Below are 22,757 nucleotides of genomic sequence, written 5' to 3' on the forward strand. Positions count from 1 at the left end.
TCTTCCTCTCTCTCTGAAATCAATAAATATTTTTTAAAAGAAAAAGATAATATACAGGCTCTTTGAAGTTCTAGTGAAATAATGAACAGATGCAAACAAAACAAAATCTATTCTGAGAAATATGTCCTTTGGCACACAAAAAAAGAGACTTAATTATATTTGAAAGTTTTACTAATTCCAGATCTGATGAATTATCAAATTAATTACTTTCTATCAGTTTCAGACCATTATAATCTAAATCATGGATCTTAACCTGGAGTCAATAAATAGGCTACAAGAAGATCTATGAACCCTTTTGTATAAAGAGTTTTGGTTTTACAAGTAATTTCCTTAAAAGAGATCATAATGTTCACCATAGTCTCAAAGGAATTCATGATCCTCCCACGAAAGTTTAAGAACTGGCCTGACCTGTGGTGGCGTAATGGGTAAAGTGTCAACTTGGAACGCTGAGGTCCCTGGTTGGAAAACTTGGGCTTGCCTGGTCGAGGCACATATGGGAGTTCATGCTTACTGCTCCTTCCCCTTCCCCTTCCTCTCTCTCTTTTTCTCTCGCTCTCTTTTTCTCTCTCTCCCTCCTCTCTAAAATGAATTAAAAAAAAAAAACAATAAAAAAGTTTAAGAACTACTGACTTTTATCTCTGTATCTATCTATCTCACTGTGAAAGTATTTAAACCAGTTTGTTTTATGACTGACAAAGTTATCTATTTATAGTTTCTAAGCTTTACTATCTAAGTTTTGAGATATTAAGCCAAATCAAGACCTTGTTGTTAATAATGCTAGCAGTAGTCGATAGATGAAACTCTCCTTTGACTTGGTGTATGTAACTGTACAATTACCGTATAGTGTGAATAAGCTGGATATTCATTTAAGTGATCTGTAGTTCTTCTGATTATAATTTTAAGCAGTTATCTTTCCTTTTTCCCTTTATTCTGCCTGGTTACAAACCAGTAAGCATAGCAGACCCTGCGGCCCTTGGCTTTATTATTTCTCCCTGGTCTCTGCTGCTGCTGCCATCGGGCGGTGTGTCATTTACAGATGAAGACATTTCCAACCAGGATCTCCGAGCGTTCACTGCACCAGAGGTTCTTCAGAACCACTCACTAACATCACTCTCAGATGTAGAAAAGGTAACTTTCAATGTGAAGTCTTTTTGCTGAATTTTGTTTTTTATTTGGTTGGGGGAAGAAAAATAAAGACACTAGGCTACCCTACCTCAACCCTCTGAAGAAAAAGCATTGATTTTAAGTGATCGTGTATTTTAAGAAGTTAATAATTACTTTAAGAATTCAAAAATTGTTTTATAAAACTTTATGGATCTAAGAAAAAATGTGAGTCATTATTAACTGATGTTTAAAATACTTATAAATACCTGCTGTGTATAAAACATAGTGCTCATTATTAGGAAGATAAAAACCCATCTGATACTGATCAATAGGTATTGAATAATCTGTCATTCATGCCAGAATGAAGTGAATGCTATATAGAAGTATAAAATATTTGGTGAATATAGAGAAGGAAAAATAAACTTTAGTATAGAGCAATATTGCAGAGAAGGTGGTGTTTATATTGAGCTTTGCAGAATGAATAGGATTTAGAAAAGTGAAAATAAGTAGAAATGGGCATTTCACTCAGGATTATTAGTATATGGAATGACAGGTAAGAAATTATCCACTGTGATGGTGAATGTTTGGTTAGACCAGCTAGGCTGGAGCATTAGCTATCTGGAAGGCTGTGGTTAGGGAACAAGGGAAGCTGTAGGTCTGAAAAAGGAAGACTCTAAATGCCAGGACTTGAGACTTTCTTCTGAGGCAGTGGTGAACTATCCTATTTTTAGGAGAGGGATATGATGTGATCTTTTGTTTTTTTTTTAATGTCAGAGGGTAAGTGTGAGAAAAGTGGGTAACTAGATGAGATGAACGATTGTATAGATCTGTCTGGAGAGTTTAATAACATAGGAAAAGAACTGAATACAGGGTGCAGTGGAAGCGAAGCTGACGGAGTTCGACATTTCATTTGATGGAATAATGAAGAAGGACAAGTTCATGATAGAAACAGTCAGTCTGAGGATGGATATTCCACTGACATCAGAAGAAGATCTGATTTTATTGTCAAGCTTATGAAAAAAATTTGAGACAAGAATAGTACATGTAGTAGACTATAATAACTTAGACATGAAACCTTGGAGAATTCAATATTGCCTACAGATATCATTTCTTGTACACTATTTCCAGAAGTGTGAAAATTAACATAATAAATTGCTAGTAGTAAAATTGTTAAATCCAAAAGTGTGGAATCTTGTCTGACTGGCTTTGTTCTCCATTCACCCCCCCCCCCCCCCATGCATTCATTGCAAGAAAAAGTGCTAATCAAAACAGCAGTGAGATTTTTACTTCCACTTTTCAGATTGTCAAATATCGAAATATTTGTAATACATTCTGTGGACAAGGCTTGCGGAAAATCTCTTATATGTTACTGGTAGAAATGCAACATCTGTGTAGGAAACTGACAACATGTATCAGAACTACAGATGATTTACCCTTTATCCATAATCTCTGAGTCAGGTCAAGGGAAATACCTGCATGTACAAAATGACATATCACAAAACTATTTGTTGAAACATTAATAGCAAAAGTTTGGGAAAATCCTAATTATCCCTTAGTAACACTTGATCTCAGCCAGAGGCTGAGAAGCTACCCATTACTAACAGACTGGCTAAATAAACAGTGCTGCAGCCACCAAATGGAGTTCTACGCAGTAATAATAAAGGGTGAGAGGGTCTCTAAGCATTGATATGAAATATCTCGTTAAATTAAAAGTAAAAGTAGTTTTTAAAGTTTCTGACCTTTTTGTAAAAGAAAGTGAAAATAAGGCTATATATTCATTTTTTCTCGTTTGCATAACAAAACTGAAAATAAATAGGAACTAATAAAAATGGTTATATGTAACAATTGGGCTGAGGAATTAGGAAGAAAAGTCTGTTCCAATAAGTTCTAGTCTTATTTTCTATTTTAAGAGTTCTCTTTTTTATAAAAAATATGAAATGATTATTTTCTCAAATCATGTGTTATACTTTGGGAAAAAATATCATGAATAGATAGTACTTACCAAGTTTTTAAATGTTTTACAATAAAATGAATTTTAAAAATTTCTATTCCTAGATCCATATTTATTCTCTTGGAATGACATTATACTGGGGGGCTGATCATGAAGTACCTCAGAGCCAAGTAAGTCACGTCAGTCCTTACATCTGTACAATTTTACACTTTTTAAAAAGCTCTTCCACATGTTCATTATAGTATTATTTACAATAGCTAAGATAGGGAAGCAGCCCAGGTACCTATCAGTAGATGAGTGGATAAAAAAGCGGTGGTACATATATGCAATGGAATACTACTCAGCCATGAAAAAGAAAGAAATCTGATCATTTGCAACAGTTTGGCTATCCCTGGAGAGTATTATGCTAAGTGAAATAAGTCAGTCAGAGTAAGACACGTACAGTATATAAAGTATATAATTGTCTAACCACTATGATGTACACATGAAAGTAATACAAAATAATATTGAATGTTAACCATAATTGAAAAATAAAATTATATTTAAGAAATGCTCTTTCACATATTTATATATGTTCTACAGCAGGGGTCTCAAACTCGCGGCCCATGGGCCGCATGCGGCCCGCCGAACAATTTTGTGCGGCCCGCAGACTAATCCACAAAGTTCAAGAAAAGTGTTGCGTAACAGTTGCCTTTTGTAGACCTAGTGTGGTCCGCCGAACGGCTGTGATCTTGCTCTGCGGCCCACATGCTGAGTTGAGTTTGAGACCCCTGTTCTACAGCATACTGTTTGGCACATTAGCATTTCTATCCTGGTTGTTCACATTAAGAATGTCACACTTTCATAGTGAAATAGTAATAAAATACTGGAGAAATTATTAATTTTTAGAATGTTCTTAGAATTATAGCAGTCACTACCCAGGTTTCAACAACTCAGCCTCCTCAGAAATTAGAGCAAGAGAAATGGGAGTATACCTTGTATCATTAGATTTATAAGATTTAAGCACACTTATCGATGTAGCTTCTCTTCTCTTTATATTCAGCCCATCAAGCTCGGAGACCATCTCAACAGCATCCTGCTTGGAATGTGTGAGGATGTGGTTTACGCTCGGGTTTCTGTTCGGACTGTCCTGGACGCTTGCAGTGCCCACGTTAGGAACAGCAGTTGCGCACCTTCATTTTCCTACGTGAAACAGTTGGTAAAACTGGTTCTGGGCAATCTTTCTGGGGTAAGCTACAGTTCCAGTTGGTATATATAGCCATATTTTTAAATTTAGCATATCACAAAATTTCTTTTAAAGATATTTTATAGGTAACACTTTATTGATGAGGACTAGGAACAGGAGACTGAATTTCTTTTTCTAATGTTATTTGAAACAATAATTAAAACTTACAAGTCTAGTGCAATTACTTAGTCTTCTAGATTTTATGAGACCTAGTCTTTACTTAGGCCCTTAATTCAGCAGGAGTCATAGAATCACAGCATATTAGAGCTGAAAATGTTTGCTTTTGCCTCACGGTTCTGCCTATTGTGAACAATGCATTGATATGCAAAATGGGCTTTAAAATTATTTAAATGTACTTCCTGTCGCTTTATTTTTCTTTCTTGGACACTTATTTGTCTTGACCTCTTAGGTGTTCCTAAGACCCTCCCCTCCTTCACTGGAGCCTGGCACCTGGTGTTGGGGGAGGTTGGGGTGAAAGAGTGTATGTGTGTATTCCTGCCATATTGCCCCTGACCTGGGCTTTTCCACTTTAACTCTTGTCTTGGATATGAAGGATCCCAAGAATGACAAACTATATCTAATTGTCCCACTTCTGCATTTTTTTTTAAAGATTTTATTTATTCATTTTAGAGAGAGAGAAGAGAGAGAGAAAGAAAGGGGGGGGGGGGTAGCAGGAAGCATCAATTTGTAGTTGCTTCTCCTTTGTGTCTTGACTGGTGAAGCCTGGGGTTTTGAACTGGTGATCTCAGCATTCCAGTCAACGTTTTATCCACTCTGCCACCACAGGTCAGGCAACTTCTGCATTTCTTAAACTATATACTGCCCTATTTGCCCTAGTTTGGATACATCTTTGGTTTTGATATCAGATCTATATCTAAACTTTATCTATTCTTACCCATTAGGGTTATGGTCCCTGAGTAGTGGTCCTTGTCCTTTGTGTGAGCTACATATTTGCTACTGGCTTCCTCATCCCTAGGGATTTAGTTCTGCCGTCTTAACCAAGATGTCATGTGGCTGGCAGAGTGAAGTATATCCAAATTCCACATACTTTGCCAGATGGTAAGAAACAGTCTCACCTCAGATATTCTTCTAAATAAATGGTTTGTAAACTGTACCGCATGGAGCCTTTGCAATTCTGTAATGAAGGGGAATGAAGGTAGTAGAGGCTGAGTGAGTGGGGGTTCTTGGCTCCTTATATCCCTTCCTATCCATACATGTTCCACTTTTATATGATTTATTTGTTTATATTTCTGCATGTGATTTTTTTGAACAAAGGTAAAGATATATATTTTTAAATCTATGGAAGTCCTCTATCCAAACCAAAGTTTCAAGCATATTTTTGTTATTAAATTTCGCTAGCCTGAACAGGCAGTGGCTCAGTGGATGGAACATCAGACTGGGACGCAGAGTACCCAGGTTCGAAACCCTAGATCACTGGCTTGAGCGCGGGCTTATTCGGCTTGAGTACAGGCTCACCAGCTGGTACTCAGGGTCACTGGCTTGAGCATGGGATTGTAGACATTATCCCATGGTAACTGCATTGAGCCCAAAGTTCGCTGGCTTGAAGCTCAAGGTTGCTGGGTTGAGCAAGGGGTCACTCGCTCTACTGTAGCCCCCGGTCAAGGCACATATGAGAAAGTAATCAATAAACTACTAAGGTGCCGCGACAAAGAATTGATGCTTCTCATCTCTCTCCCTTTGTCTGGCCCTATTTGTCCTTCTCTCTGTCTCTCTCTCACTCTTTCTTGTAAAAAAAAAATGCTCTATGATTAAATAAGCTTGAGGAAAAACTTTAAGGGAAATTTTGTTTTCACTGCAGAACTTCTCAGAGCCTTGATTACACTAGACTGTATTACTGACCTTCAAGAGAGAGAGAGCAAATAAGTGAAACAGTCCTCAAACTTATTTGGATCTTTTTTCAGATCTCATAACACTCCCTTTGAGAAATTGTTGATCAACAATTACAACTTCCCTTTATAAATAGGAAAATTGAGACATCGGGCTTCTTACTAGTCAATACAGGTATCTTTCTACATATTACACCATACCTCCTTTAAAACTTTTGTCCTGTTTGCTGATTTTACTCTTAAAATAAAATTGCCAGAAATATTTTTCCTTCTGTTTCCATAAAGAAATATTTCTCCATGAAATTCAGTTATCCATCTAATAATTTTTTATATTAGATAAAAGATCTCTATCCTTTTTAGTATTTAGTTCAGCTTATTACAATAACTGTATTGCTCATCTGCATATATAACCTGTGCTAGTTACTATGAGATGCACATTTGAGTAGTATAGACTCTACCTTCTAAGAACTCTTATTTGAAGTTCTACAACCACTTGCTTAATTATAAAATGCAAAGAAAGATATGACAGAGAGAAGGACAAATAGGGCCAAAGGGAGAGAGATGAGAAAGATATGAAAACTAAGTTAGGAAATTATTTCAAAGCTATGAGAGATTAAAGGGAAGAAATACAAGTTATGACTTCATTGAAAAATAGCACTTTGGCCCCGGCTGGTTGGCTCAGTGGTAGAGCGTTAGCCTGGCGTGCAGAAGTCCCGGGTTCGATTCCCGGCCAGGGCACACGAAGCGCCCATCTGCTTCTCCACCCCTCCCCCTCTCCTTCCTCTCTGTCTCTCTCTTACCCTCCCGCAGCCAAGGCTCCATTGGAGCAAAGATGGCCCGGGCGCTGGGGATGGCTCCTTGGCCTCTGCCCCAGGCGCTAGAGTGGCTCTGGTCGCAACAGAGCAACGCCCCGGATGGGCAGAGCATCGCCCCCTGGTGGGCGTGCCAGGTGGATCCCGGTCGGGCGCATGTGGGAGTCTGTCTGACTGTCTCTCCCAGTTTCTAGCTTCAGAAAAATAAAAAAATTAAAAAAATTAAAAAAAAGGAAAAATAGCACTTTGGACTAGATTCTGTTGACTAGATAGAGTAATCGAGGCAGAAGGAAGTATACTTGAATAAATGCTGTGAAATTGGAAAGAGCAGGGTGTCTTTGAAGAACAGTGATAAGTCTGATATGGGATGTGTTGTGGGCTTGTTTAGTGGGAGAGAGAATGGAAGGGTTGATCGGAATCAGTGTATAGAGAGCCTGCTATTCCATAGGCAAATTTCTACTAAGTAGATATGAAACGCTCCCCTCATCTTTCCCATGCACTTGCTAGCCTCCCGGGCTTCCCTGGGCAGAGCTAACTCTGACACTGTGCTAAAGTAGTGTATGTGCTTTTTCACATCTAGTCACCATCACAACCCCAGATTACATGAGATAATTTTAATTTTATCCTCATTTTAGAGATAATGAAACTAAGGCTCAGGAAGATTTTAAATAACTTGCCCATGGCCACACACGGTAAATGACAGAGACACATTTGGAACCTGGATGTCTCTTACCCCCAGGCCCATGCTTTTAGCCATTACGGTTCCCTGTGGCTGCTGCTGCTCCCCGTAGCTGATGGAGCGAGCTCATCTTGCACTCATTGTGGCCTTATGTGACCATACTTCTTACTTAAAATTAATTAGTATTGAGTAAGAGTCAGCAGGCTAGCTTACTTGTCCTGGTTCTTCCACTGGTACAATGTTAAACATTTTTTTCTCAATTTTACTTATCTGTGAAATAGGAAAAATAGTACATACCATTCTCCCATGCTACTGAACTGTTGTGAAGGTAATTATTTCAATGTTGATGAGCTGCTTCAAGGTTCTTTGAAATTTTCTTGCTATTTTTCCCTTTGGCTGTAATAAGAGAATAATAGTCCTCAAAAAATAGTTACCCCATGAGGTTTTTTGAGGACTTAATAACATAAAGCATGTAAAGCACTAAGGTAGTGCCTGCCTTATATTAATTACTCAGTAAATGGCAGCTGTTACTAATAGCAGTGTTGATGCAAGGATTCCCCAAGATGCAGTTCATTCTTTATCTCCTCAGTTACTGATAACAGAGTGTCATCTGGACAAACACCATTTACATAATTTAAATAACATCATTTAAAAATATATATACAATTAAATCTTCTTACAGTTAAGAAACACAATACCTTGAATATACTACTTTGAACAGTTTTTCAATCCATACTGTAAGTTTCACTAAGGGAGAAATGTTAGAACTTGTGTACGTGTGTGTGTAAACAGAGCGTATGTGTGTTCTTGGTGCCAGATTTAAGTAATGTCTCTTCACCATTCTCTCTCCTTCTATTTATTTCTTGAAATTTTCACTTAATAATCAGGTGAATAAACCCAGTGTTCTAACTTTTCTCCCTGATAATGTGGAATTGCTCCAACTTGACATGCTTTATTTTAACCAATACCCTCAGTTAAAGTTATTAAAATGTAAGACTTTTAAAACATTTTGTTATAAAGGGAACTCTACTATAGAGCATTGATTTAAATTTCCATTTAGTTTAAAGCATTTCTCAAATATAGTTTATGGCAGGGAAAATCTAGAAAATTATTTTTTAAATAATTTAAATCAAACTCAATGTAGTGTTACAGTCAGGTAAAAGCTTTATTATACCAGAATTAATATTGTTTTAAAATTATAATCTAGCTTGAGAGATGAACGTAGTTATCAGCTTGGGGAAAAAGCCAATTCAAGTTTACTGTTTTCAAGTGGAACTTATTTTAACTACTTTAATTTGGCTAACTTTGTTACCTAGTTAGCAGATTATTCTTTGATAACTGTTTCTTGCCTATATTTCCTGATGATGAATTGGCCAGAACTGAGCTACATAAATCTTACCCAAGGAATACAAATTAACAATAACAAATTTACTTAATGCTGTACACTCCAAAAATTGCCTAACTAGTGTCATGTTATAGCCAGTTACCATGAAAAAATAAGGGGAGATTCTTTTGTCAAACTTGCTTTTTGATCACCTATGTACAGACGGATCAGCTTTCCTCTAACAGTGAACAAAAGCCTGATCGAAGCCAGGCTATCCGTGACCGACTGAGAGGAAAAGGATTACCAACAGGTAAGAGTGTATTAGTAGGAATTTTTAAGCTTTAACCTTATTTTATTGTTTCCCTTACAAAAATCATTTACCTAGCTTGAAAATTGGATCATTGTGACCATAATTAGACTATAAGTATGCACAGTAGAAGCAGGAAACAGATAGGAACACTACTTTTATTAATGTATCAATTCATTAAAATTATGCAGAAACATTATTAATATAACCAAGACTTGTCCTGCCTGGTTGGCTCAATGGTAGATCATCAGCCCAATGTGTGGATGTCCCGGATTCGATTCCTGGTCAGGGCACACCGGAAAGCACCCTTCTGCTTCTTCACCCTTCCTCTTCTTGCTTTTCTCTCTCTCTTTCTCTCTTTCCATCCTGTAGCCATGACTCTATTGGAACCACTTGGCCACGGGCACTGAGAATGGCTCCATGGTCTCTGCCTCAGGTGCTAAGAAGAGCTTGGTTGCTGAGCAATGGAACAAGGCCCCAGATGGGCAGAGCCTCGCCCCCTAGTGGGCTTGCTGGTGGATCCTGGTCAAGTCACATGCAGGAGTCTGTCTCTGCTTCCCCTCCTCTTACTGAATAATTATATATATGTGTGTATATATATATATTGTGTGCAGATAGATATATATATCTATATCTATATATATAGAGAGAGAGATATCCAAGACTCCCACAGTAAATCATTTCCTTTCCCCATTATTATAGCAATAATACCAATTATTTGTTTTATTATGGTAGTTTATATTGAAATTTCATTTTAAAGCAAGACAAAAACAATACATACATATTTATTACTATAAATGCTACTGAAACAAGAGTTTCACAAAGCGACATTATTCTTACTGCACGTTTTATTTCCTATTCTATTTCTTTTTTAGTAACCCACTAGATTGACTTCATGACAAATTAATTTTATGATTTGCAGTTATAAATACTCTCTTAGGTTATATGATGCTTATTTTTAAAAAACTGATGAAGAATGATTTTACTATTTGTCAACAACATATAATCATGAAATCTATTTTTTATGGAAATTCCAAACATGCAAATTGAAAGTCAAGTTTCAGCTTTGGCTTATTTATGAAATGAACTTTTTATTTTCTGATTATCTTTGTTCTCTTTACTGCTTATCAAGCAATATTGACAATTAGGATAATCTAAACATTAACAAAAATATTTTGTTTATGGGGGATTAAATATATTCTAATAAAATATTCTAATTGGTATAGTCCAATTAGAAGGCTAAGATCCCTAACTTTTCAATTTAATCACATAATCAGAGCATAGCTATCTTATTTAAAATCTATGAGAAATTCTTATTTTAAAATTAAATATAGATGATTGATTATCTGGATCAAACGTTTTGTGGAATTTGGAACCCTCTTATCTCAGAGAGGGAAGAGTGTACTCTGAGTAAGTGTACTGTTGTTTATGAAGAAGTCAAAAGCAGTAAAAGTATTCTAATGGAGTGATTCTGTGTTGATGCAGTTAGTCAAGTGTTTGCTTTCGTACTTTTATTTTACTTATTGTGAATAATGACTATTTCTCTGAAAAGCTGATCTTAGCTTTTTATATCAATATAATCAATTTATTTCTGGTTACATAAGGCTCTTTTCTAAAACATTATTATTTTATGTGGAGGTAAAAAAAATCAGAAGGCAAACTTTGTTTAACTCAGTTTTTACAGTGCTTTGATGGCAATTCAAAAAGAAATGTTAACCTTTTCTTGTGTTTCTTTAATATGCTTTTTCCTCCGTATATAAGAAACACCCCTTTTTTAGATAAAAATCTGTTTCCCTTTATTTTAAAACTATTCGAGGATTTGAAATATGATACAGTATGAACCTTGGTGCTCAGAAGAGCAGCACTTTGTTAATTCATCAAATTTTTAGTCAGTTCTCCTGTTTAGAACTAAATAATAGCAGAAAATTACGGGTAAATGCCAATGGCAGGCTGAAAGAGTCTTTTTAAAGAAGAATATGAATATTTTAATAACTAAAGCATTTAAGAAATGATTTTGGTTTTTCTTTCCAGTTTATTTTCCTCCCTCCACCTCTCTTTCCTTCCCCCTCTGCTCTCTATCTCCCTCTCTCCCTCCTTGCTTCCTTATTTCTTTCCTAGACTTTCTTTAATCTTTTCCTAGAATTCCTTTCTGTCATCTATTGTCAATTAAGTGGCCATGTTATGAAACTGAAGTTTTCTTGTTTGTTACTAGTTAACTTAGGAAACACAGTTTTATATTATTAATTTTTAAGGTCAGTTGGAATTTTTTCTAACAATAAAAAATGTTATATGTAAGAGGACCTAATTTTATCCCTATCCATTATGATAGAAAAGAAAAAAGATCACCCAACCATATTTAATTTATTAAACTTAAAACACTTTCAAGTGTTAACATAGTTTAGATTATATTACCTTCAATGATTCAGTCTTATTGCTACAGACATTAATTATTAAATAATATTTAGAGATAGGAATTAGAGCTTGAACTGAGACTATATGTACTTACTATATAACATACCTGAAATAACAGGTTATTTACTTATATACATTTTTTTTAATAAAAGCAGTATATTAAAGCTTACTATACTTGTAGATGCCAAGGATAGGGAAAACCTAGTATATTAAGTACATTAGTTTTTGTGTATGTTGAATGACTATTCATTGATTGAATGGATGTGAAAAAAAGTTTTAAAAATATTAGATATAATAATACATTTGTAATATAATTTTTAATGATTTCATAAAGAAATATATATAACTGTGATTTACTTTTTTAGGTAATGTATTTTAAACCTTAAATTGTATGCAAAGTAAGAAGGAAAACTATAGTTTACCATATTGGTTCATATTTTTAGACTATTTTCTTATTACAACAACAAATACATTAGAAGTTTTAAAGCAACTTATTATTGTCTTTTATTTGTGACTTTGTTTTTATAATATTGAGAAAGATTTAGTATTATTGCTTAACAGCTTTTTTAAATTCTATGACTAATAGACTGTCCAAATGCAGATAATCTAGGACTAATGTTAATGACTTAAAAAAATTTAACAAATCTCTACATAGAGTTTATTTTCTAATAGTCCTTTAATCTTTTTTTGGTGAATGAAATCTGTCCTATGTCTTAAACTCAAGAGACTTTGTAAGGAATTAGTTATCACTCAGAATAAACCAAATTTTGTTTATGTTTATATTTTGGGTAGAATTAGCGGTCCTGATATTTATTTATTTATTTATTTATTTTTACAGAAACAGAGAGTGAGTCAGAGAGAGGGATAGACAGGGACAGACAGACAGGAATGGAGAGAGATGAGAAACATCAATTATTAGTTTTTCATTGCGCGTTGTAACACCTTAGTTGTTCATTGATTGCTTTCTCGTATGTGCCTTGACCGCAGGCCTTCAGCAGACCGAATAAACCCCTTGCTCAAGCCAGCAACCTTGGGTTCAAGCTGGTGGGCTTTTGCTCAAACCAGATGAGCCCACGCTCAAGCTGGTGACCTCGAGGTCTTGAACCTGGGTCCTCTGCATCCCAGTCCGACGCTCTATCCACTGTGCCACCACCTGTTCAGGCCGGTCCTGATAATTAAACAAACAATAGTGTTTTGGATCACATGTAATGTAAGAAAATTTCTCAGCTTGTCTTAGCCATAGCTTTCCACACTAGTATTGCTTAAGGGCTTTCTTAATTTGCCTTTAACAAATTTATAAAGCCATATCTCAAAAACAGAATCAAAATAATATACCAATTATAGCCATTACCAGACAGGAGCACTTAGCAGCTAATAGTCAGTGGCATATAATAATATAGAAGCTTTAAGATTAGCAAAAAAATTACCTAGAAGAAATATTCCTTTAGGACACCGGTGTTCCTTTGGGGCAGTGCCAGTTCTCCACTGTCAGTGGTCACTCGCAGCAAAGCAACCGTGCCATAGTCATACTACATTAATAGTAAAGCATTCTCTTTGATGTGAACCAACCTACAGCCTTTATGTATTGATAGCTTTAGCTTATTAATTAAGCTCCTAACCGCAATTTTTAATAAAGAAAATATCACAGTGGGCAGTGAGGTACAGATGTAGTTTAAAAGAAGTAAACAATTTTAGGGATAATACCTTGTATCTATGTACTTTGATTGTTCAACTGAAACTTAACAATAAAATGTCTCATCTATGAGTAAATGACCTTAAAAAGTTCCTCCTTATATCTTACCTCTGAGATCTGTCACAGAAGCTAAGGCCCAAACTAGTGGGCTGTTTGCCCCTACTTTGTTATTTAATACTGCCAATGCTGATAAAACAGCTTCACCAAGCAGAAAGAAAGCAAACATTTCCTGCCAAGCTTAAGGTGGAAACCTACACCATGATCAGATCAGCACGATACAGCTTCAGAACTTGGGCGTATTGATAATATCATGTTTCTTTTTTTATATACTTGAACACATTTGTGAAGACAGATGGGGAATCTAGGAGCCTCTTTTAATACTGAAATGTCATTTTGAAGTTAGCTTCTAAGAGATGGTGTGAATTTTTTGTGTGTGTGTGAGGGGAAAGGTAAATGATGATATGATACCCAGTTAGAGATAATGTTTATAATTAGTAACAAAACAAGTTAAAATAAAGTGTACTCCACTGGGAAGATTTTTTTTTAACTTAACTAAAGCGGAATGTTTTGGCCTTGGCTGGTTGGCTCAGTGGAAGAGCCTCAGCCATCGTGTGGATGTTCCAGGTTTGACTCCCAGTCAGGGCACACAGGAGAGGCACCCACCTGCTTCTCCACTCCTCCCCTTCTTGCCTTCCCGCTTCTCTCTCTCTCTCTCTCTCTCTCTCTCTCTCTCTCTCTCTCTTGCTATCTCTTCCCTTCCTGCAGCCATAGCTCAGTGGGAGCGAGTTGGTGCCAGATGCTGAGGATTGCCTAGTGGCCTCTGCCTCAGGCACTAAGAAAAGCTCAGTTGCTGAGCAATGAAGCAACCCCCCCCCTCCCAAGATGGGCAAGCATTGCCCCCTAGTGGGTTTGCTGGGTGGATCCCTGATCCTGCACTGCAGGAGTCTGTCTCTCTGCCTCCCCTCCTCTCGCTGAATAAAAAAATAATAGTAAAATAAAATTTTTAAAAAATGGAATATTTTATTATTAAAACTTTCTGTGTTCTTAAAATTGTTTATTCTTAGCTCTTCAAGGTGTATTTATTGTTCCCCTTTCAGTTTTTAGCAAGCTATTTACTCTCCAAGAGGAAAATGCTTATGATTTTAATTTAAATTTGTATGCTTACAATTACATATAATCTAATGTTGTCTGTAAAGTTTTCTCTGATTTCAGAGCCTCCTCAAGAAATAGAAAATCTGCCTATAATCACCACTTATTCTGTTTTGAATTATGTGATATTTTTATTTTAGAATAAACCTAAAATTTTTGTAGGAGAACTTTTGATTCTTGGTTTCATGATTTCCTCTCAAAAAAAAAAAAAAAAAAAGAAACTCTTAAATTCCCCCTCAGTAGGTAATTACATGCTGAGGAAAATAAGCAGAAGCAAAAGGACAGCAAAATGAGGGTTTTATGTTGCCCTTATTCGGAGCACTCGTCATAGTTCATACGAGTGAGTTCATTTATTCTGTCTTTTCAAAGAAGAAGGTATAACAAGTTATGTCCACATTTTTGTAGATGAATGAAGTGCAAAATATATATATTAAGTGGCTTGCCCAAGCTTATGGATTGAATGGTAAACCTAGAATTAAAACCCTGGTCTTTTTTTACAGTAATCTTTCTGGTGGATTAAGCATTTGCTTTAAAAGGTTTCAAAAAGTTATGTAATCAATCCACTCCACAAGCATTCTTTTGAAATCTCTTTTATCAAGAACTAGAAATACAAAATCAAATAATACATGGTCCCTTATGTTATTTTCTAGTTGGGGTTGGGGTGGAGGTGGGGAAATGAGTGGAAGTGATGATGGATATATAATATAATGGATAATTTTAATACAGTGAAAGAAATGTCCTAACAGAGGACCAACATGCTCTGTCAGTATAATAGAAGGAGGTGCTAACTCTACCAGGATGGGGACATATCATTGAAGTTTTCATGTGAAATCTTTTAAGAGTAGTTCCAAAGGCATTGCTTTCAAAAATAACATTTTTTGTGATCAAAATGGAGAGTGAGCACAGCCATTAGGTATACTTAATGATTTATTTCAATGTTGTTTATTACTTGTTAAGTAAAATAATTATAATAACCTGGGTCATGTTTAGAAAGATCTGGATAGCAGTTGCAGACATTGCATTTTATCTACTCTCAAATACTGTTATTAAGTAAATAGCACTAGTGTTAACAGTACATGGTTTCACTGGTCTAGTGGACTAAGCATCTAATAAATGAGCCTAGAATTCCATGTTTCTTCTCACTCTTAATAGCCAGATTCTATTTGAACTCTCATTTTGAGTTTTCAGAGCAGTGAAACTTTTTTCCTAGTGGTTTAGCAACAGGAAGCAACCATGGTAATATATTGCTACATGTGATCAGTGGTGGGATTCAGCTGATTTGCACCAGTTCGACAAAACCCAATACCTAATTTTTTTTTAGTTTGGCTAACCAGTTGTTAAAATGGCACTTGTAATCAGGGTTCTCTCTAAGCCTAAGGTGTGCGCCTGGGCAGCCACTCAATATGGAAATCACAAATTTACATTCCTTAATCTTTTTTAACCTTCATCTGCGCAATATCATATTCTGAGTACCCGTAGTAATGTTCATTCCATCCACAGGTGAAAAAAATTTGACAGAACTATGCTTGTAATTATTCATTTCATAAAACGCATTATACCTTGATGATACACTGCATTTTAATTCCTTTGCATTTGTTATTTCAGTAAACAAATATTTATATATCACGTAAAGAGAAAAAGTGCCAAATAACCTGAGGGTGATAACATGTATTGTTTTGTGTCACGTATTAATATTTTTTCATTAATATTTTAAAACTCTTTCTTATAACTTAATCTAGTTTTGTGTACCTCTTTTATTGTTCTTAAGAATTCAGTGCATGAAATAATAAACTACCTTTTGGTATATCGTTTTTTATACTTAAAACGATCATTAGGGTAGAAAACCAGCAGTTAAATTATTTGCATCCCACCACTGCATGTGATACTATATATATTGTGTCCACCTTTGAAGTATTAATCAGGCAAGTACCGTATTTTTTGCTTCATAAGATGCACCTGACCATAAGACACAGCTAGGGTTTTAAGGAGGAAAATAAGAAAGAAAATATTCTGAACCAAATGATGTGTTAAAATATTTAATAAAATACCATATTTTTTGCTCCATAAGATGCAAAGGCATTTTCCCCTCCACTTTTGGGGGTGGGAGGAGTGCATCTTACGGAGTGAAAAATACAGTACATTTCTAGTTGTGTAGTTCAAGATACTGAATATTATTAACATGACAGTAAAAACATAGCATTATAAAGCAGTAGTTATCCAAAAGCTACCTTATTTGCAATTAATCTTAGGCTTCATTGTTAGTGGGAAGACATGGCTCTCTTAAGATACCTTGGGCCACTCATATATCATTAATAAGTACTAATGGCTTAAAAAGAGAATGATTAATACCTGTTACAAATAGAATAGATTTATGCTCTATTTCGGTAGTGGTTGAGGTAGGCTTCACTGAAGAAGTCATGTTTAAAATAAAACTATAGGATAAGAAACAACTGATCATAAAAAAAGTCAGGAGTAGGCCATTCAAGGACAGAGAAAATAATATGAGCAAAGACCCTAACATATAATAGAGCTTAACAGAGAAAAACCTGTGGCCTGAGTTTGTTAAAGAAAGTGGAGATGAAACTGAAAAGGATTCGAGTGGCAGACCAAAAAGGAGCCCAGATTTTATTTCAAATGCAATCGTATGTCTTTGAGACTTATTGAACAAGGTAGTGACATCATGGAATTTATATATATATTTAAATACAGAGTTATTTAAATATGTGTTTCTTAGTGAGAAAGACAGAGAGGGACAGATAGGGGCAGACAGACAGGAAGGGAGTGAGACGAGAAGCATCAATTCTTCGTTGTGACACCTGAGTTGTTCATTGACTACTTTCTCATATTTGCCTTGACCGGGGCTACAGCAGAGTGAGTGACCCCTTGCTTAAGCCAGCAACCTTGGGCTTCAATTGAGCGACCTTTGGGCTCAAGCCAGGAACCATGGGGTCATGTCTATGATCCCACGCTCAAGCCAGTGACTCTGTACTCAAGCTGGTGAGCCCACTCTCAATCTGGATCTCAAGTCAGCAACCTTGGGGTTTTGAACCTGGGTCCTCAGCATCTCAGGCTGACACTCTATTACTGCACAACCTCCTGGTCAGGCATGATCAGGTGGTAGCACAAAATATCTTTTATATTTTGAAAAGGTAATTCTGGCTGCTGAGTGGAGGATAGTTGGATGAAGGAAATAAAAGTGAGGAGGTCTTTTCAGAAGCCATTGCAATTATCTACTCGAGTGATGATGATAACTGGGAATAGGGTGATGCCAATGGAATCGAAAGAAGTCACATGGAGTAAGATAGCTTTGAGATTTAAGCAGCCAGCACACTGTGATAGATTTGATAGAATGAGGAAAATGAAGGATTTCGGGATGGTGCCCATATTTCTGTCCTGAGTAGTCTGTTGATGGTGCCACTTACTGAAATTAGAAAGGCTGGGATAGAATGGACATCTGGATGTGAGAAGTAAAAGATTAGTTTTAAGTATGTGTGCTTTGAGGTGCTTCTAATATATACTGCTCACAAAAATCAAGGGATATTTCAAAATGAATATGGAGCAATAAAAAAGCATTTGATTTTTTTTTATTATACAAGAACATCAGAAAAGCAAACAAGTCAAAGAAAGTTTGATTATGCAAGTGAGATGCAAAACCAACTTTTACTTCATTGGTGAAAATGCACTACACAAAAGGCTGAAAGTACCAGAGTATGTGCACGTTCCCTGAGCCCCTAATTTTTGTGAGCAGTGTGTATCAGTAGCAGTTCTAATTACAGGGGGTCCTCAGGTTATGACACAGTTCCGTTCCTATAATAGTAATGTAAACTGAATTTTGGTGTAAGTCAAAACACACCCTAGCCTAAGTCACTTACCTATCCTAACACCATTGTAAAATCATAATCTAGAACATAAAAGCACAACTAAGCCACAGAAAAAGGAAAAGGACATAGATATACTGTACTGTATGTACACTGTACTGTAGTAACATAAAAAAATGACAAAAAATGAGTGTAAAAAATTTCTTACCTTTATTCCTGTGGTTGGCTTGCATACTGGAACGGTCATTGTAAGGTGGAAGAGAGGGACCTATTGGGAGGAGGAAGCTGGAGAGGCAGGAGAACCTGTCAAAGGAGATACTGGGTCATGTGAATTAAGATTGCCTAAGAAACATGCTGGAAACCATGGGGTCATATCTATGAACCAATGCTCTAAGCCAGAGATCCCACGCTCAAGCTGGTGAGCCAGCACATAAGCCTGAATAGCCCGCACTCAAGCTGGTGACCTTGGGGTTTCGAACCTGGGTCCTCTGCATCCTAGTCCAACACTACCCACTGCACCACCGCCTGGTCAGGATGGAGATGTTTTTTTTAGTTGGAGCATGTTGTACACTAATAGGAATGACTCAATAGAAAGGGAGAATAATGAAGATATAAGCAGAGAGGGGAGTAGTTAACCAAAGAAGTGAAATCTTTGATAAAGTAAAAGGAGGGGGAATTAAACAGGTATTGGGAACTGATCTTCAATTGGTAGGAAATTTCATCCTTTTAGACTACAGGGGAAAGGTTTTTGGACCCAAATAAATGGAATTAGCATGGAAAAAATGAGAAAGTTCTCCTGTTCTTTTGGTGGAATATGAGACAAGATCATCAGGTAAAAGAGAAGAGTGAGTTAAGGAGGGAAATTTGAAGTATGAGGGAAAGTGAAGCAGTCATTGTGGAGAGTATGGAGTAAGTGAATTTACTATTAACACATGATGTTGAGTATCCAAAATGGTTGGCCATTAATTTATGGTGTTTCCAAAATATTCACATATTTGATTTTCTCCAGTTCAACTACCCATTGGTAGTCAAGGTAGTAAAAGAAGACAAGATTATTGAATTTATTATCTATAGTTGTATGAGCTTTAAATCCTTTCAATTACTTTATTACTGATGTGTTCTATTAGTTTTCAAGAATATTTCTATTCTCTATTTTTTAATAAAGTTTTAAATTGAGTTTCAATATATGGTTTGTTTAAGAATGTTATTTACCCCTAAAATACTGTAACATAGACTGGCACAAACTCTAGCTTCTAATCTAATTTTACAATTGTAAGTATATGTCTATGTGTCTAGATGTAGTATGGTATGTTTCTCAGTATTTTTTACATGACACGCCACAAATATTGTTAGCCTTATTTGCACTTAAGTGGATCCATGTGCAGAAAAGGATGAGTTGCTGGAAAAGCAGAATGTTTTACCTAATTCTCAAGTAAGCTAAGACTTGTTACCATCCTGAAATGAATTCACTTTTCAAAGATGTTTAAGGTAGATTTTGTGGTCAGAGAATTAAAGCTTATAGCTGTTACCCTGAAGAGGTGATTGACTTATTCAAATGAATTAATAAGCAATTTATTATTTGGAAAGTTTTAGTCATTCTATCTTGTATTCATAACAAGATGGAAATCACAGAGGGATCTCAGAGGGTCCCACAGGAAATCTTCAGTCTTCACAGGCTATTGGATTAGTAACTATAAAATAATCCTTGTTTCTTTTTTCAATAGAACCATATATATGGTTCTTTGTTGTTGAATTATGGATTCAAAAATTAATTTCTGGTTGAGCATTTTGCTATTTTTTTGCATTTACAGACCATTGCCTTAAAAAATTAGAATGACTTACTGGTTTGAACTACATCAAGGACTAAAGAATAAATAAAAATTTTGGTACTTTATCCCAATTGACAAGAATTGATACATTATGTTTGAGAGAAAAAAACTGTTAGTACATAATAGTATGCTATGAAAACATTTTTTTACATAATTTGAGCAATCAAATTATCTGAATTTCAAACACAATCACATTTTTTTGAAAATATTTCTAATCATAATAAAACTTTGATACTTAAGAATTCCAAATGCTGCGTGCAGTCTTTTTTTTTCCATTCAGAATATAGCAGGAATTCACTGTTTCTTCTTTCAACATATTTATGTAAATATCTAGAGAATACTAGGGTTTCATATTGAAATAATACATATTTCAATTATATCTCTAGAAGTTACTGACCAGGCTGTAATGTAATAGATAGAGCATTGGCTTCAAACTCTGAGGACCCAGGTTCGAAACCCTGAGGTCACCAGCTTGAGTGTGGACTCATCCAGATTGAGTATGGGCTCACCAGCTTGAGCACAGAGTCCCTGGCTTGAGCATGGTATCATAGACATGACCCTATAGTCGCTGACTTTAGTCCAAAGGTCGCTGGCTTGAGCCCAAAGGTCACTGGCTTGAGCAAGGGGTCACTCGCTCTGCTGTAGTTCCCTGGTCAAGGCACATCTGAGAAAGCAATCAATAAACAACTAAGGTGCCACAACAAAAAATTGATGCTTCTCATCTCTCTCCCTTCCTGTCTTTCTGTCCCTGTCAGTCCCTCTCTTTCTCTCGTTAAAAAAAAAAGTTAAAGGAGTAAACGGGACATTCTATTATTGCCCCAAATCATTTCATGGATGATTAACATTCTGCCAACCTGGATCAGAAACTTTTATCTATTTTTTTAAAAACCAATAATTCACCTCTAATGAATATTAAATGATACTACTCAAAATATAAAGTTCAAAATATTGATTTCATTAGATAAGAAACATTGGACTTTGAATAGTTATACAAACATAGTATCTCTTTTCACTTCCACTGTCGCCACCACCATGGTCGTTCCATTCCATCACCATTCCATCTCTGATCCTCCATTTGGAGAATTTAGAAAATTGTCACCACTTTTATTGTCCATAGTAAGGTTACATTCCAGTTATTTTCTAAAAATTCTGTGCATACATGATAGATTCTTATCATTCCAGGAAGAAGCTCTACTTCTGATGTACTAGACATACACAAGTCTCCATTCTCTCATCAGACCTTTCTTAACAAAGGGCTTAGTAAATCTATGGGATTTCTATCCATCAGAGACACACAAGATGAAGAAGATTCTTTTAAAGACATTTTATCAGAGAATTCTGGACATGAAGATTCTGAAAATACCTGCTTTGCTTACCAGTTTAAAACTAGTGGCCCAGAAAAAAAAGCTATCCCTGGCATTGATGTGCTGCCCAAGAAGAAGATTTGGGCTTCTTCCATGGACTTGCTTTGCACAGCTGACAGAGATTTCTCTCCTGGGGAGACTGGCAGATACCGACACTGTCTCCCTGAGGCAGTCCCAGCGCGGACTTCAACCACTCCTAGAAAAAAGGAGGCAAGGTACTCAGATGGAAGCATAGCCTTGGATATCTTTGGCCCTCAGAAAATGGATCCTATGTTTCACACACGAGAATTGCCCACCTCCTCAGCAATATCAAGTGCTTTGGACCGAATCCGAGAGAGACAAAAGACACTTCAGGTTCTGAGAGAAGCCATGAATGTAGAAGGTTAGTAATTTTGAGAGAAAATTGATTGAAATCTTTTAAATTGTGTTTTGAAATAAAAAAGGGTTATTAAACCGTTTTACAAGTCTTTTTTCCACTGCCAAACCTTTGTACCCAGGTTAGTCTTACTTCGCTATCCATTTCTGTTCTCCCTTCTACCAAAACCTTAATCAAAGCATACTGCTTCCACAAAGTCATCCCTACTAAACATACCCAGTCCAATCACTTTATAGTCTCAATATTTGGGTAGTATGTTTTTAGATTGTAAGCTTCTCAGTGGCAGGCGCCATGTTTTCTGCTCCTGGTTAATCGTCCCCAGTACTGTCTCTCATGCACTGTCTTGTGGGAGTCTTCCATAAAGATTGGTTCATAGGAATGAGACAGAGGCAGAGAAGTGTGGAGATAGTGCAGTGGTTCCCAAATCAACAGGTTCAAAAAACAAATTTGGGGGTATGACTCCTGGAGATTAAAATTTATTTTGTATGGAATGAAGTTTTATATCTGTGTTTTGAAAATCATAGTATTTAGTTTTATAGTTTTACCATATTTCCCCATGTATAAAATGCTCTCATCTGTAAGTCGCACCTTTATTTTGGGGCCCAAAATTTGAAAAATAATGTATTACATAAAGTTGCTGAACTCAAGTTTTATTCATCATAAAATTCATACAACTCCTCATCACTGTCAAACTCCCATCCATTAGCTTGTCCCCATCTGTGTCTGATGACGAATCACTGTCTTTATATATTGCCTCTTCCTCAGTTCCATCTATGACATTTGAAATGCCACAGCTACTGTATAAGATACACAGTTTTTAGACTCCAAAGTTTTCAAAAAGGGGTGCATCTTATACATAGGGAAATA

The 22,757-nt window shown here is 36.0% G+C and overlaps 1 protein-coding gene across 5 annotated transcripts in view; it reads left to right on the plus strand.

The window, feature by feature from the left end:
• Positions 1-22,757, plus strand: part of PTPN13 (protein tyrosine phosphatase non-receptor type 13) — a 213,712-nt gene that overhangs the window by 80,183 nt on the left and 110,772 nt on the right. For 4 of the 5 annotated variants that reach the window (XM_066387091.1, XM_066387092.1, XM_066387093.1 and 1 more), the window contains exons 3-7: positions 950-1,128; positions 3,160-3,225; positions 4,098-4,283; positions 9,165-9,252; positions 21,333-21,896. In XM_066387091.1, the coding sequence (XP_066243188.1) occupies positions 950-1,128; positions 3,160-3,225; positions 4,098-4,283; positions 9,165-9,252; positions 21,333-21,896 (1,083 nt within the window). The remainder of the gene's footprint in view (positions 1-949; positions 1,129-3,159; positions 3,226-4,097; positions 4,284-9,164; positions 9,253-21,332; positions 21,897-22,757) is intronic. The other variant, XM_066387094.1, reaches the window with a different exon arrangement.

The sequence above is a fragment of the Saccopteryx leptura genome, chromosome 5, assembly GCF_036850995.1.
Source record: "Saccopteryx leptura isolate mSacLep1 chromosome 5, mSacLep1_pri_phased_curated, whole genome shotgun sequence".
Classification (NCBI taxonomy): Eukaryota; Metazoa; Chordata; class Mammalia; order Chiroptera; family Emballonuridae; genus Saccopteryx; species Saccopteryx leptura.